At 31.2% G+C, this 15,353-nt stretch overlaps 2 protein-coding genes across 11 annotated transcripts in view; one reads left to right on the forward strand and one right to left on the reverse strand.

Annotated features, from left to right (window-relative positions):
- LOC127716592 (uncharacterized) overlaps positions 1-15,353 on the forward strand; it is a 233,060-nt gene that overhangs the window by 201,020 nt on the left and 16,687 nt on the right. The window lies entirely within an intron of this gene.
- Positions 1-15,353, reverse strand: part of LOC127716590 (protein suex-1-like) — a 96,041-nt gene that overhangs the window by 49,658 nt on the left and 31,030 nt on the right. For 2 of the 7 annotated variants that reach the window (XR_007989022.1, XR_007989017.1), the window contains exons 1-2: positions 8,521-8,652; positions 6,142-6,218 (exon numbers count right to left, since the gene is read on the reverse strand). The exons of 2 other annotated variants lie outside the window; for them this stretch is intronic. Coding sequence is in view for 1 of the 5 variants with exons in the window: in XM_052222823.1 (XP_052078783.1) it covers positions 8,521-8,587 (67 nt within the window). In the remaining 4 variants the exon portion in view is untranslated. Of the gene's footprint in view, positions 1-4,997; positions 5,140-6,141; positions 6,219-8,520; positions 8,653-15,353 lie in introns of those variants that run through there. 3 more of the 7 variants (XR_007989019.1, XM_052222823.1, XR_007989018.1) reach the window with 2 other exon arrangements.

The raw sequence follows: 15,353 nt of genomic DNA on the forward strand, positions 1-15,353 counted from the left end.
ACAAAATTTAAAAGATGTTAATCTTTGCTGTATATTGATGAAAAAAAAAAAAAATAGAAAAAATCAGGTACATACAAAATCTAAAGATTTTACAGGTAACTAATTTTCGGAGTGTTCCACAATTTCGAAAAATATACATATTTTTCATATCTAAGTTTTTAAGTACACCGGTCGGCTCTTGTCACGTGAACTTCCAATATAGAATTGTCTTTTCGTAAATATAACAATTTAAAAGTTGTGTTTGTGCATGTTCAAAAATTAAACATAAAGATTTTTCAAAAGTAGGTTATCCGTTAAAAGATTTTTACTATTTTGGTACAATTTTAAGAAATCTTCGATTTCTGTACATATATTTGCGGTCTTCTCGATCTTCTCACATTCAATGTTTGCATCGGGATAATGTCCGTTTGAATTGGCTTAGTAACTTAATTTCAAAAGTGTTAATCTTTGCTGCATATCAATCGATTCTTTTGGATTTTTTTTTCCTGAACTTCTCTGATCTAGCTCAATACAAAGGCGGATAATTGGGATGTTGCAGAGAGGTATACAGCCAGTAGAAAAAAAATTGAAGTTGGTACTCCAAAAATTTATTCAAATAGCAGTACCTAACGCAATTTTACGCAAAGCTCCAATAGCCTGTTTTACTCGTCGTTTGCTATTTTAGGATGGAAATGACAGCATTATATGGAAATTTTGTTTTTATTTAAAATAATTTTTATTATTACTATTTACCAGAACGTTTTCTTGTGAATTTATAAATATTAGCGTCTTTGCTAAAACAAAATTAATATTGAAAAGATAAATTTTTCAGTGTTTACAGGGGCGCTAGTATTTTGACACTAGATTTCCCACTGACAGTGTTAAGATGCAGTGACAAATTCCGGAAGTGGTAAAATTGATATCCCTGAACATTGCAAAACATTTTCACTCTTTACAAAGGCGATTTTGGGTAAAATGGATAACAGAAATAAATCAATAAATTATCGTTAAAAACAATAGTTGAAACTTAACACAATTAAATATATCATGTCAAAATTATGTAAACACGTCCTCTACAATGTAAGAATAATTTGTCCTTTCTGGCACATTTCGAAATGCTTTATTTCCTTCCATCATGAAATTCTCAATGTGTTATCTATGTGAATAAAAGAAAATGCTGCGGTCTCCATCGATTGGTCACCTCAATGCATTCTTCGCCTACTAGCATTCTCTAATTTTACACCTGACAATAATTCTCATTCACTACACCGTAAAGCTGACGCAATATATTTTTATGTTGTATACATGAAAATGGTGCACAATGTGCCACATAAAGGTTCACCTGCAATCGAAATCGATGCAAACATTTTTATCAGGTGTCATTTTATGAGTGGAGGAGGCAATTTTGTTCAAGCAGAGTGTGCACTGTTCTTTCATAGAGAATTCGTCGAACTTCTTTGCTGGAATGGGCATTAGGAATAGTAACCAAATTTAAGCTTCATAATGAATATAATATGTATTAAGCCATGTTTATCCAGCAGGTGCGGATTCAAGCGTGGTGCAGCTACCCCCCCCCCCCAAAAAAAGGGAAATAAAGGTAAATTTACAGCCAATTTTGCGTCAAAGTATGGTCCACTTTAATGCCTGTAGATGCGTTAGTTTTAAAACAAATGTAAATAGTATGAAAGTAAAGATACTTAAACATTTGTTTGTTTGTGTTAAATCTTATTTAAATGGGATATTAGTAAATTTTGTACATCAGAATGTTTTTCATAAAATGAAGTGAATATAAGAGATAAAATAAGAAACAAAAACCTAGAATTAATCGGCTAGAACTCCAATAGGAAAGCGACTGCGGTGTCGACAGGAATAACGTCTCCTGTTGTAAAGGCATCATCCGTCATGCATGTAAAAGAAAAGGAATAGTACCACAGCAAGAGAGACACATTAAAATCAAAGGAAAATTTGAAGTGTGTCATATTCGTTGATTCATAATATCCAAGGAACAAATACACAGTAAGAATGACACATTTACGTTAAGTATTAAAATACCAATTATTTAGTAAAGTGCACCTACATCGTTCATAAATATTATCAAAACTTATTGCTTTATTACTTTCTTTTTATGCCTAGTTATGAAGTTTTTGTAAACTTTTAACTGAAAATGAATTGAAACATTTGACAATGACATAGGTGAACTAATATTAATTGAAGAACTGTTTAAATAGATGTGATTTTTTGTTTTCTTGGAAGATTGTGTTATACGGTGTTATCAAGGTAGAGACAAATGTTTCGATGAAATGAACAAATATGAAGGAACTTACTCTTACAAACTGTTGCTAGGCCATATTATCACTGTTGAGTTATATCTTGGTTGACAGAAGATTTACAGCTTTGATTTTTATATGACCAATTGCATATTTTTGAGACTGTACGAAGATTTCCAGATTTCCACATTTTGATGTATTATGTTTTTTTTTTCATTCAATTTAGCAGGAAGTATTATTTTACTCCCCCGACAGTCAATGGTCAATGACCTCCCTCATTACAAGACAAATTAACGGCATTGTAAAGAAGCTGGTCATTTTCAGACTATATCCGGATGTGTATTGTAAATTTAATCGGGACAAGATTTCACGAAGCCTTTTGTCGGAATTATTTGATGTTTACTTTGCCCTTACTAACAATCGTAACATTGTTTGTACTTTATTTGGTTTTTAAGCGAGCTTGCCAAAATAAGATAACCAATAAATCCATTTTACTGATATATCAAATGTACAGTATATAGATGTTTAAAAAGACATTTATTATTTTAAGCAATATCATTGCTTCATGTAATAACGCATTTTTTCAACACTTTGTCTCAATAACTTACAACACTCGATTGGCCTAATCATAATCATCATTGGTGTTTATAACTTTGAGTAACAAAAATATAAAAACAATTTATGATTTACGAAGATCTCCAGATTTCCACATTTTGATGTAGTATGTTATTGTGTTTTTTTCATTCAATTCAGCAGGAAGTTTTATTTTACTCCCTAGACAGTCTATGATGAATGACCACCAACATTACCAGACATATTAACGGCATAGTAAAGAAGCTGGTCATTTTCAGACTATATCCGGGTGTGTACTGTAAATTCAATCGGAACAAGATTTTACGAAGCCTTTTGTCGGAGTTATTTGATGTTTACTTTGCCTTTCCTAACAATCGTAACATTGTTCGTACTTTATTTGGTTTTTAAGCAAGTTTGCCAAAATAACATAACCAATAAATCCATTTCACTGGTGTATCAAATGTACAGTATATAGATGTTAAAAAAATACATTACTGAATTTTCAAAATTAAAAAAAGCTATACCAAAAGAATGGGTTAATATATTAGCTGAAAACTGTTCAAGAACAACTAATGTACTAACAGATAATGTTTTGTATATTTATGACAAAGATAACTTAAAACAAAATATAAATAAATTAGAAACAAGTAAAATTTACAAAATATTATTAGAGCAAGATAAAGAAATACCAATTGGCTTTTACAAATGGAAGAGACTATTAAATTTTGAGAACATAGAAAATAAAGCTCAAAATATACTAAAATTTGTTCATAATTATTTGAAAGAAAATAAATTAAAAATGTTCAGATGGAAACTCTTACATTTTATTCTTCCAAACAAAGTTTTATTAAAACAATGGAAAATATGCCAAAACTCAGACTATAATCACTGTAATATTACAGAAGATTATGAACACTTTTTTATTACATGCCACTTTCTTGATAAATTTTGGAAAGAAATATTTAATCTGTTAGAAAAAGTTCAACTTGGAAAACACATTTTAACACTAAAAAATTTGATTTGGGGTTACAAAATAAGTGATATAGAATACTATGATATTAATTTTTTTCTTACAGTGATTATGTTTTCAATTCACAAAATACACTATCTGTCAGAGTTTAGAACAAAGAATATTAATGTATTTTCTGTTTTTAAAACTGAGCTTAGAAATAGGCTCATTCTACAAAACAAATTTTTTAACCATGAAAGAAAAGGTATATTAGAAAAAATATTTAGATGTATTTGAATTGTATGAACTGATAACATGGTTAGTAATGTTATCTTTGTGTAATAATTAATTTATTATCTAATTTTGTATTTATATAATTATGATGCATGATAGACATTGCAAATTTTATTATATTTATATAATCTGGTAAGATGTATATACATTACAAAAAAACACAGCACAATCGTTTTTCGATTATCGTATGACTATTAATCCTTCAAATTATAACTGTCTTACCTGAATAATGATGTAGAAAAAGCTAATTACAATCTTTTTCGATATTGATTAAAATAAACAGTTATCCGGAAACACATGGAAACTGGTAATAGGTTATAAATTATCCCAAACTCGGATGAACTATGAAATTCCGAAAAAAACGCCAGATGATATAAATACTTTATTATAATAACAATAACATTATTTATCTATTGATGTTATATTAATATTTTCTAAACGACTTACAATATGCAGTTTATCTACCTGAAGAATTCCTGAACTTCTGGTACTAATGAAACAGGGACCTTCACTGAGATAGCTGTGTCAGTGGAGTAATTGTTAACAGCGTGTGCAATACTGTTGTTGAAAAAAAAAAAAAAAAAAAAAAAAAAAAAAACATTTGACACTTGTTATCAAATAGTCCGTTTCTATGTATGTTGGCGTTTGTTTTTGTTGCAGTTCAGTGTTTTTGTTGTTCCGTTGTTTTCCTCTTGTAGTTGATGTGTTTCCCTCGGTTTTAGTTTGTAACCCAGATTTGTTTTCGTTTATCGATTTATGACTATTGAACAGCGGTATACTTCTGTTGCCTTTATTTACTGTTTTTACGCAATATCATTGCTACATGTAATAACGCATTTATTTCAACACTTTGTTTAAATAACTTACAACACTCGATTGGCCTAATCATAATCATCACCGGTGTTAATGACTTTCAGTATAAAAAAAAAAATAAAAACAATTTATAATTTTATTCATTTCAAAAACGCAGACAAGATTTCTGTCTTGAAAGTATCAACCTCATCCTCTATATCGATAACTTCAACCAGGGATACCAGATTTAACGCCATATTTACCACCATATTTACCACCATGGTACTGTAAAACAATTGAGATATATTTGAAGAAGTGTTTATTGTAGTAGATGTTTTGATTTATCTTGCTATATTGTATGATAAGTTTTTACAAGAATATGTGATGTTTCTTTCACCAGGGTACACTTTTACTCACTACATGACAATATCACAAGGTTGATAAGAATGAGATGTGTTGCAGTATATATTTTGTAAAGTTTGCTATGTACGATAATTTTGTAAGATTTTGAAGCCCAAACTTCCTTATTGAAAATTGAATACAAAAAGGAACGTAGTGGGTAAATGAAGTCAAACTATGACCGATCTACTTATTTCTGAAAATAAAAAGTCAATTTGTCATGGCATTGTCAGTTTGTTTTCGACGTTCGTAATGAATATCCCTTTGGTATTTTTTGCCTCTCTTTTTTGACCAGTTTCAGACTTCGCTTGTTAGGCAGTTAAATTATTTCCCACAATCAATTATTACTTTTTAAGATGATTAATTTGGTTTAAACATGAGTTAAAGAACGTTTTTATTTTAATGCAGAAAAAGAACAAAAATTTACATTCAGGATTACTGTTATATTTGTAAATCTGGTATATAGGTATACTGCTGTTTATTTCATGCATATTGTAGATCTTTCTTTATATTAACAACATTTACTGTACCAATTTAAATCACCTGATTTATATAATGTGTTCACTTTTATTTCTTCGGAGCATCCAAAATGTATAAACACACTTACTAACAGTGAGGCATATAGTTGTAAATTGGCTTTGAGTCGCTGAACAGCTTTCACATTCACGGCTTATATTAATAGTAATGAAATGCACAGAGTCGATCTTGACAAAAGTGAAATCTTTCTATATTGAATTACATATTTTTATCAATTTATTTAAAATAAACCAGTCATACACCATGCGTATTATTTACATTTTTTTAAAAAGTATTAAGATTTGATAACCAGCTGTATAACGAATAATGAAACAATTTAATTTCTATAATAAGAAAAAAAATTGCACTCACCCTTCCACCATATTTTCCTCCATACCCTTTATAACCTTTGCCATATTTTCCGTATTTTCCATATTTTCCATAGGCAGCTGTAATTATTAAAATATTGAGTAATGTATCTATGGATATCGATGGGGGTCGATGCAATTAAGTATATCTGAAAAGCGTATTTCCCAAAAAAAAAGCCTTGGACAAAAAAAGTTTTAGTACACAAAAATGATAACAATCTTAAAATATTATCTAATACATAAGAACTGTATTTTTTAGTATTCATAGAATATGTAGTTGAATTCTGAATAAAAAGAGATGGATTATTAATGTAGTGACAAAATCAAACATGTTCACAAAACACTGCATAGAAATCTAAAAACTAAGCAACAAGAACCCGACTGAAACTGGCGAAGGTCTCATATGCTTTGAAAGGGTAGGTAGATTCTGCTGCACTATTGAATATATTGATCACAGATTTATAATCAATTACTAAAAATTCGTCAAGGTAAAATATTGTAGGTAACTTATTTATCTAATCTAAACAAAAACCAAAATGAAAAAGGTAAATTTAAAAAAAAGAGGGATATTAATACCAAGAGGCAAATTAAAACAATGCGTCCATGAAAGACAGATAACATAATCATTGTTATAATAAGACCGGTGAGCAAGTAATCATCGGTCCGCAAAACATACAACTCAACATTAATCGAAACCAACCAAAAATGCGACGGCAGTGTATAAGATGTTGGGTTATAAATTGTTCATGTTGAGACAAACCACGATGACATATACAAACTAAGGGAATCACATAAACTTCAAAGGGAGCGAGAACGGTTGCAAAGACAGGGTTAGCGTTTCCTGCGTTGAATGCTCTGCATGCATAAAACACCATGCGTATCCACACTCAATTAAAATGTCACAATCAGGAATAGGGCAACTTCGGTAAAATTAAAGACCAAACGACTATACTGGTATGTAAAGATCTAAGACCGCAAAAACTTGTCACAAGTGAGTTGATTCCACCACATCGTATCGGTCTGCCAATTCGTAATAATGACTGTAAAACTTATATTATGTAGATTTATTCGTTCTTCTTTATAGCATCACGTTAAAGGAGCATAAGCTGTCAAATTCATACCCACTGAATTTATTCAAACTCTCACATTTGTCATATCTATACTGAAACGTAATTCTGAATTAAACATTCAAGTTCCATATAAAAAGTAAAATAACAAGAATACCGAACATTAAGGAAAATTCAATCCCTTATTAAATGGCAAAATCAAAACCTCAATCACATCAAACGAATGGAAAACAACTGTCATATTCCTGACTTGGTACCGGCATTTCCTTATGAAGAAAATGGTGGATTTAACCTGGCTTTATAGCTAGCTAAACCTCTCACTTGTATGACAGTCACATAGAACGAATAAACATGCCTGAACTCGTTACAATGTATAAAGTATAATTTTTTTGGGGTGTATTTCTGACTGGACGCCATCTAGTTAACAATTGACATTATCCACGAAAACTGACAAAAGTTGTGTGAACCCGTTATAATTATCAATATAAGCAGACAGGAAAACATAAAATACAAATAAACAGGTAAGCACCTGGAACAATATAAGTATAAAAAAGGAAGATGTGGTATGATTGAGAACTCACCACAAGAGACAAAATGACACAGAAATTAACAACTATAGGTCATCGTAAGGCCTTCAACAATGAGAAAAACCAATCCCGCAAAGTCAGCTATAGAAGGAACAATATAAGGTCGATTTTCTTAGTTATGTGGTATCTCACTTTTTAGATTGAAAACATATAGATTAAATGTAAATGAGTTACTCATAACCCGTTTCACATTGATATTTTGAAGTCAAATCAATCAACGAAATCGGGATTCATATGCTTATTTCTACGTTTCCTAGTTTCACTTTATTATCTGACTTTCGTTCGAATCCCTGGACATGCGTATCACACACTGAACTCATCTAAAACATAATTATATCAAAGGTTTCAAATGAGGTGGAATCAATGACTTGCAAACCAATAATACATCAGCGATATTTTTGTGGTCTTATTTTGACAAAATATTAACCAATCTTACTACAAATAGGGGAACTTAATTTTGAAATTCCTCCTTTATAGATATTTTGAACAAACAAAAAATATTTAATTTTTTGTCTGAATCGTTACTAAAGACCCTTTAATTAAACATGTAAACGAAAATCAGTTCTGTTTATTATATGTAGTTTGATGAAATAATTGTCTTTGCTTTTGCTGTAATGTCCCTGACAGGTAGAAAATCAATCGGTACAATGTACCGTACAAACAAATGTGTAATTCGAGTCAATTGTAAGCTATGTATTCATTACCATTTTTTGTCTTTTTTCTACTTACCAACTGGCATTGTAACAGAGGCTACCATCAACAGAGCAACAAGGACTATTATTCCGAATAACTTCATGTCTGTTATGCTTTTCTTTTACACTTCACTGTGGACGTTTTTTGGGATGCTCACGATGATCATGATTCAGTTCCAGTATATATATATATGCATTATGCTTGGAACAGCTGGTTGGTACAAATACATAACTACAAGAACTTTAAACTGTTTCAACATGTCTGACAACGTTTGTTAAAATGTCAAAAACCAACAGCAATGAAGGACAATGAAAACGCTGCAATGTACATTGTGTAAGTATTTACATATAACATAATAACAAGGTTTTAGATGTATGTATATGTAATACTTCAATTACGATATGATTAAAAATTAATCTGCTTATATAAAAAAGAAGTATGTTACTAGAAGAGAGGCGAGGGATACTAAAGGAACATTCAAACTCATAAGTCAAAACCTCGTTATGATTATAATGAATTTTTTTAATTTTTTAATTTATTTATTCATTTACAAGTTTGATCGTTTATATAAATATACATTGTTAATTTCCATTGTTTTAGGTAAATAAATTGAAGAAAAACTACGGTTTCCTATTGGTTTCTTATTGGTGCATTCTGAATAAAATTCGGATCGATCAAAACTTTCATTCGTATACACCTCTATGTCTTGCATTGTTCTGGACATAATATTCAATTTCATGTTTGATAGTATAGGTACATTCTATTAAGCAATTGTTGTGTTGCTCTTTTAGATGTCTTTTAACACACTGTTTTGAACAAAACGATTTGCTACATATGCTGCACAAAATGGGTTCTCAACTACAATTTTAAATTCTCATATGCCGTTATAGAAATAATTGATATCTTTAGAATTTGTATGATCATTTTGTGTTACTTTCTACAAAGTTTCACCATGTTCTGGGAAAAAGCTTTTATTTTATTTTCTACTAAATTTGTTTTTATTTATAGTATCAACATATGCTAATCTTACTGCAAGCATACGGATTCATTTCATCTCTATGGGTAGCAAATTCTGCTTACGAATTTTATTGGTTCTAAACAATATGGGATGCCTATATAATTATTTCATAACCTTTTGTAATTGAGAGGTTGTTTTATACAATTAACAACTATTATTTTTGTATACAGAATATTTTAAAAATACGTTGGCGGATTATACAAAAACATGTGAAAATAGCATCTTCATCTTTGCAGGATGCTGATATGGCTTTCGAAAGTTCCATATTGAACACAACCAGCATTTGGATGCTGGCAACTTATATATATAGACTTTGATATACCTTTTGTTTGGATGCTGACATCACAATTAAATGCATGCAAACTCAATTTTCTTTTTGGATGCTACCATCCCATTAAAACAAGCATTCTGTGAGTATTGCCTGGCAATACATAGTCCCCTACCGGTTAAAAATTCATTATACTGGCACAAAATGCTAACTTGATCTATAACTTGTCATGATGTAAACTATATAACAAATATCAAATCAATATCTTCAAGCATGACGAAAAAACTGAGAAAAACTGATTATTTGAGTGAATTTTCTAAGTTCATGGACCATAACTCTGCACAAAATCGTCAAACCGGAAAAAAATTCGAACTTGATCTGTAACTTGTCATGATAAATCAATATCTTCAAGCACGAAGAAAAAAAGTGTGATAAACTGATTTGCTGGACTGACGGATGGACAGACAGACAGACAGACGGAGTGCAAACCTAAAGTCCCCTTCGACTTAGTCGGTAGGGGACTTATTAAGAGTTAAAAATATATTGCTTTCCTCCCAATGTTGAAAATGACTACTCATGGTTGCAAATAAAATACTTACACCCTCCCCCCTTTTCCACCCCAAGAAAAGTTTTTAAACGCATGATTATTTGAAGAAAACCTCACTTAAAACTTCACTTTACCAAAATTTTCCATACCAAACCAGGTGCTTCTGCGGAGTCATCAAATAAAACTATTATGAAAAACCATCTGAACCACTAATTAATTTGAATTATTATGGAACAGCATGCAGATCTTTACACTATCAAAGGGAGAAAAGGGTGAAATTTCATTCGTTTTGGAGAAATATACCCTATTTGGAGATATTTCATCATGTTCATGAAATTGCAATCCCATCCAATGGTGGATTCATTTTACACCTTAATTTATGTTTTGGTTTTTGCTGACCTTCAATTAACCCTTAACTATAGATTGATAAGGCATAAACTATGCATGTTCAGCTATTAAAAGGAAAAGAATGTCAACAATGAAAGTGAAACAAAAGTAAACCATTTGGTTGACTGATTCTATGCACAAAAACTTATTCTTATACAGGAAGAAACTATGATTAACATATTTTTTAACCTACAATATGAAATCAAACAGTCCTAGAAAAATCCAATGGCACTTGTTTGCTATCTATTTATATCTATATTTATGTTTATATCGGGTTTTATGACCGTCGGCAGTCTTGGTGGTCACCTCGATGGTTTATAAGAGGCGTCTAGACTAAAATACACACGAAATTCTGATACATATTATCAAGCTCATACATTACAAATTGTTTATTTAAGACTAGGACTATCTTGACCCATAAAAACATGTAGCAAATTTATTTCTTCAAGTATCTGTATAAGAGTAAAATTTAATTTTAAGTCGATCAATCTGTATGTTCTCCTTTCTTAAACATTATTTATATAGTATTTGACATTCACCCTTTAATATTCATACATGACTATGCGGTAAGGGTTTTGCTCATTGTGGAAGACCGTACGGTGACCTATAGTTGCCAATTTCTATGTCATTTGGTCTCAGGCTGGTGAGGAGCGTCCCATGGCAATCATACCACATCTTCTTATTAATATATATACTGTACCTCTGGTTCTTTAACTGATTTTGGTCCTTTTCAACATTTGTATTAGCTGTGGAATCATAACACGTATGATCCTTGTGATATAATTCGACCCTCAGTTTTAATGACATGAACTATTAAATCAACCAACTTGCTAGATGAGCAAAGTATTATCGGACTTTAAGGTAAGCCTTTATAGTAACAGGTGAAAATGAATGTTATGTCCGATAAATCCCACCCCACCACAAAGAATTTCAAATAGTTGTTCCCTTCAGACCCATGCTATTAAGATGCGATCAACTTTCTGGTATACTGGATATACCTTATCGCTATTTTTATGTCATTTCTGGACACCACAAAGGTTCCCGTAAAATTTTGACGTCACAATAGAAAATGTCTGCTACTGGTGACAAAGGAAAAGTGATTGTTGACAACTTGTATGACGTCCATAGTTCAAGTGTCGCAGATTATCAGGTCAAGTGTTCTGATATTCACTATTGTCTCCTGGTATGAGGAAAATTCTGTTACAAACCCGAAAATCAGTAATTCATGGAATTTCTTTTGGTTATTATGGCTTGTGAAACATTTTTTCAGGACAATTTCAGTCTTCGAAAAGCTTCTGGTCTTTCTAGACCGGAAATCAATCTTAGATCAAATTTCTTATACTAGACATTGCATGTATTAAAATTGTAAGGCCTCTTACCAGTGGTGAAATTTACTTGTGTAGGTCATATGGCTAGTGGTGAACAAATTAATTTAGCTGACCCGATTTTTATATTGGCCATAGCCGTAGGGCTTGTGGTTAATTGTAATTAGAGACACAGTTTTGTTGGGGTGTCACGTGCATCAGATTTTTGTCAAATCTTTTTATTTCTTTGCGGAACAGCTTAATCACGCATAGCATGATAGGATACATATTTTCAAAATATATGAAAAGGGTACTGTATGTCTCAGAAACTCACCGCTTCTACAAAAGGATCGAAGTGCTATATGCACAGTCAGTGTTTTTGGTTTTTAAAACTTCTGGAAAATATTGACGGAAATGAGGGATGAGTAGTGAAAAATAAATTAAAACGGTACGACTGATTCTAAAAACGGATACTAGATATATTGTATATTTTGGTTGATATAGATATATACGATGTTATATTTTTGTCCAGTTTCCCATGTTAAATAATTAAAATGGGAAGATATTTACCTTACAGCTTCATTTTCCGGAGATGCTGGATTGTATAAAAGAAAAACAAGATAAGCGTCTTTGACCTACTTTATCTCTTTATTCGGATACTTGCGGATATCTTCTCAAAGTTCAACGGGAATATTAGAAAAGAACCCGGATAGAACCAAGAAGTAGGGTTCCTATAACCATACAACCCGGATATTGAACCAGTTACCATGGTTTCGAACCAAAGAACCCGGATAGAACCAATATTCAAAGCCAAAAGACCCGGATGGAACCAAGGTTTTAAACCAGAGTGCCCGAATAGAACCTAATTGCATTCGAAAATCTTATGGCTTTTTATACCTTTAACGTATTTTTCAAATCATTTATTTATTTATCTATTATTTTAATTTATTTATTTATTTATTGATGTATTTATCTGTTTATGTGAAAAAGAGATGGATGATACCAAGGAGACATTTAAAAACTATTTAGTCCAAAAAAAAGGAATATTTGATCTCAATTTATTTTTTATTTGGTCAAATAATTAATAGATGTGTATTGTATACGTTTACCAAAAGACAGAAAAAAATTCAGTTTTCAAAATTTGAATGCATCAATATTTAGAAAAACTCAATTTCATACTTTAGATAAACTAAGGATATTCTCAATATCATAACGATACAAACAATAGATACATAAATTTAACAGCCAATGTATACTAAAACAATCCCTCCAATTGGAAGGCCTAAACAAATACGAATTAGAGTTGATGAGCATTTAAAACCACAAATAGTGAAACATCGTGATAAATATCGCTACGGTTATCTATGCTAAGATGTATAAAAACCTAAAGTTTCGAATAATTAGAATTTTGAAGAAAGAATAAATGTCTATAAGCGTATCATTGATGTTTTATATCAACACAGAAGTAGTGGCTACTCTTCAGGAACGAAACGTCTACTACCAGTGGTTGAACAAATCCTTAAAGATACCAGGATTATCATGAGTAGTTTACATAAAACAGACAACAACACCAATGGTAAAAATAAAAAAAAGATGAACAGCTAAACGACAATCCACAAAATACTTCACAGAACCTAGTTGCTCTGCATCCATAAACATTTTCTCCACCAATAGTAGCAGGTTCGATAGTATGTATCTTTCAGAATTGCCACAAAGAAGAAAAAGAGTGTAGCTACGACAAGTGGATCGTATTCTTTATCATCTATGCAACAGCTTATCTCCTCGATGGTATCACCAGACCAGTTCTCAGCACTTCTGTGTTGACTTGAATTATCATTGATATGGTCATATTTATAAATTAACTGTTTACAAAACTTTTAATTTTTCGAAATACTTCGAATTTCCTACCCAAGGAATAGATTACCTTAACTTACTTGGTAAAATCTATCAGAATTATGGTCCTGAATGCACTTCAATTACGTACTTTATTTGGCCTTTATAACGTTTTTCATTTGAGCGTCACTGTAGACGAAAAGCGCTTCTGCGGTACCAAACTTTAAGACTGATATCTATGATGAGTTTAAATATAACTGTCGGCCAAATCAAAATGTTAAAACAATAACGATAAGACTTTAATTCTATAATAAAAAAACCTGAAAACCAACAAAAATATTGTAATAAGAAATCATTTCGACAAGAGCAGCTTGAATTCTATATTAATATAAAAACACAGATTAAGATATTTATAGAGTGGTTGACATATTAATATATACATAATTATGTAAAATATAATATTACACAATACCTTCTTCAATACTCACATATCCTGACATTCTAACAGAAAGGGCAAGTACAATAGTTTCTATGTAAATGGTAGATTATAGAATTGTATAATCGTGGTTTATAGACGAGTCTTCATATTCCGTAATAGACAGCATGCAGGCATCATAAAACTTCGGTCACGAGTTCACACAAACATGAAGCTGCGTGCTTCACGTTTCGAAGGATGCGTCACGTTGGAAACAAGTGGATCACAGTCTTAGCTAATTGCACTTGTAAACGGCTTTTCAAGCATCTTCTCAAAACAACCGCCACCCATCCCCATCTCATGATTCACCTTCAATATTTCAACAACAGGGGAAAGAACTCAACAAATATTCCTTTTTAATATTTCAATTGTTATTCAGAAGGCATATTTTAATATTTCGCTTGTCATTCAATTTTGATGTATTCTGATTATTTCTTTTTTCATTTAACTCAGCAGGTAGTATTATTGTACTCCCCCAGACAGTCCATGGTGAATGACCCCCAAAATTACCAGACATCTTAACAGCATAGTAAAAAAGCTTGTAATTTTCAGAAAATATGCGGGTGTGTTCTGTTAATTGAATCGGAACAATATTTCACAAAGCTTTTTGAGTTATTTGATGTTAACTCGGCTTTTACTTACAAACGTAACATTATTCGTACTTTATCTGGTTTTTAAGCGAGTTTGCCGAATCAACATAATAATTTAACCCATTTTACTGGTAAATCATATGTACAGTATACATATGGATGAAAAAGACATTTATTAATTTACGCAATATCGTTGCTAATAACGCTTTTATTTCAACATTTTGTTTGAATAATTGTAATTTCATTCGGTTGAACAAAGAGAATTAGAATGAAACTAATTTCTCCTGGGTTTTTTCCATTATTTGTATGTATAGATGGCGTTTCAATTTTTTCCCGCTTTTTGGTATTGATTTTCAGGAATTTTTCCCATAGTTCTTCATTCAGCACAATAACGTCATACTGTTCGCCCGTAACATTTTTTGTTCCTATCATCTATGGATAGAGAAC

Source organism: Mytilus californianus, unplaced genomic scaffold (assembly GCF_021869535.1).
Source record: "Mytilus californianus isolate M0D057914Y unplaced genomic scaffold, xbMytCali1.0.p SCAF_9, whole genome shotgun sequence".
NCBI classification, from domain to species: Eukaryota; Metazoa; Mollusca; class Bivalvia; order Mytilida; family Mytilidae; genus Mytilus; species Mytilus californianus.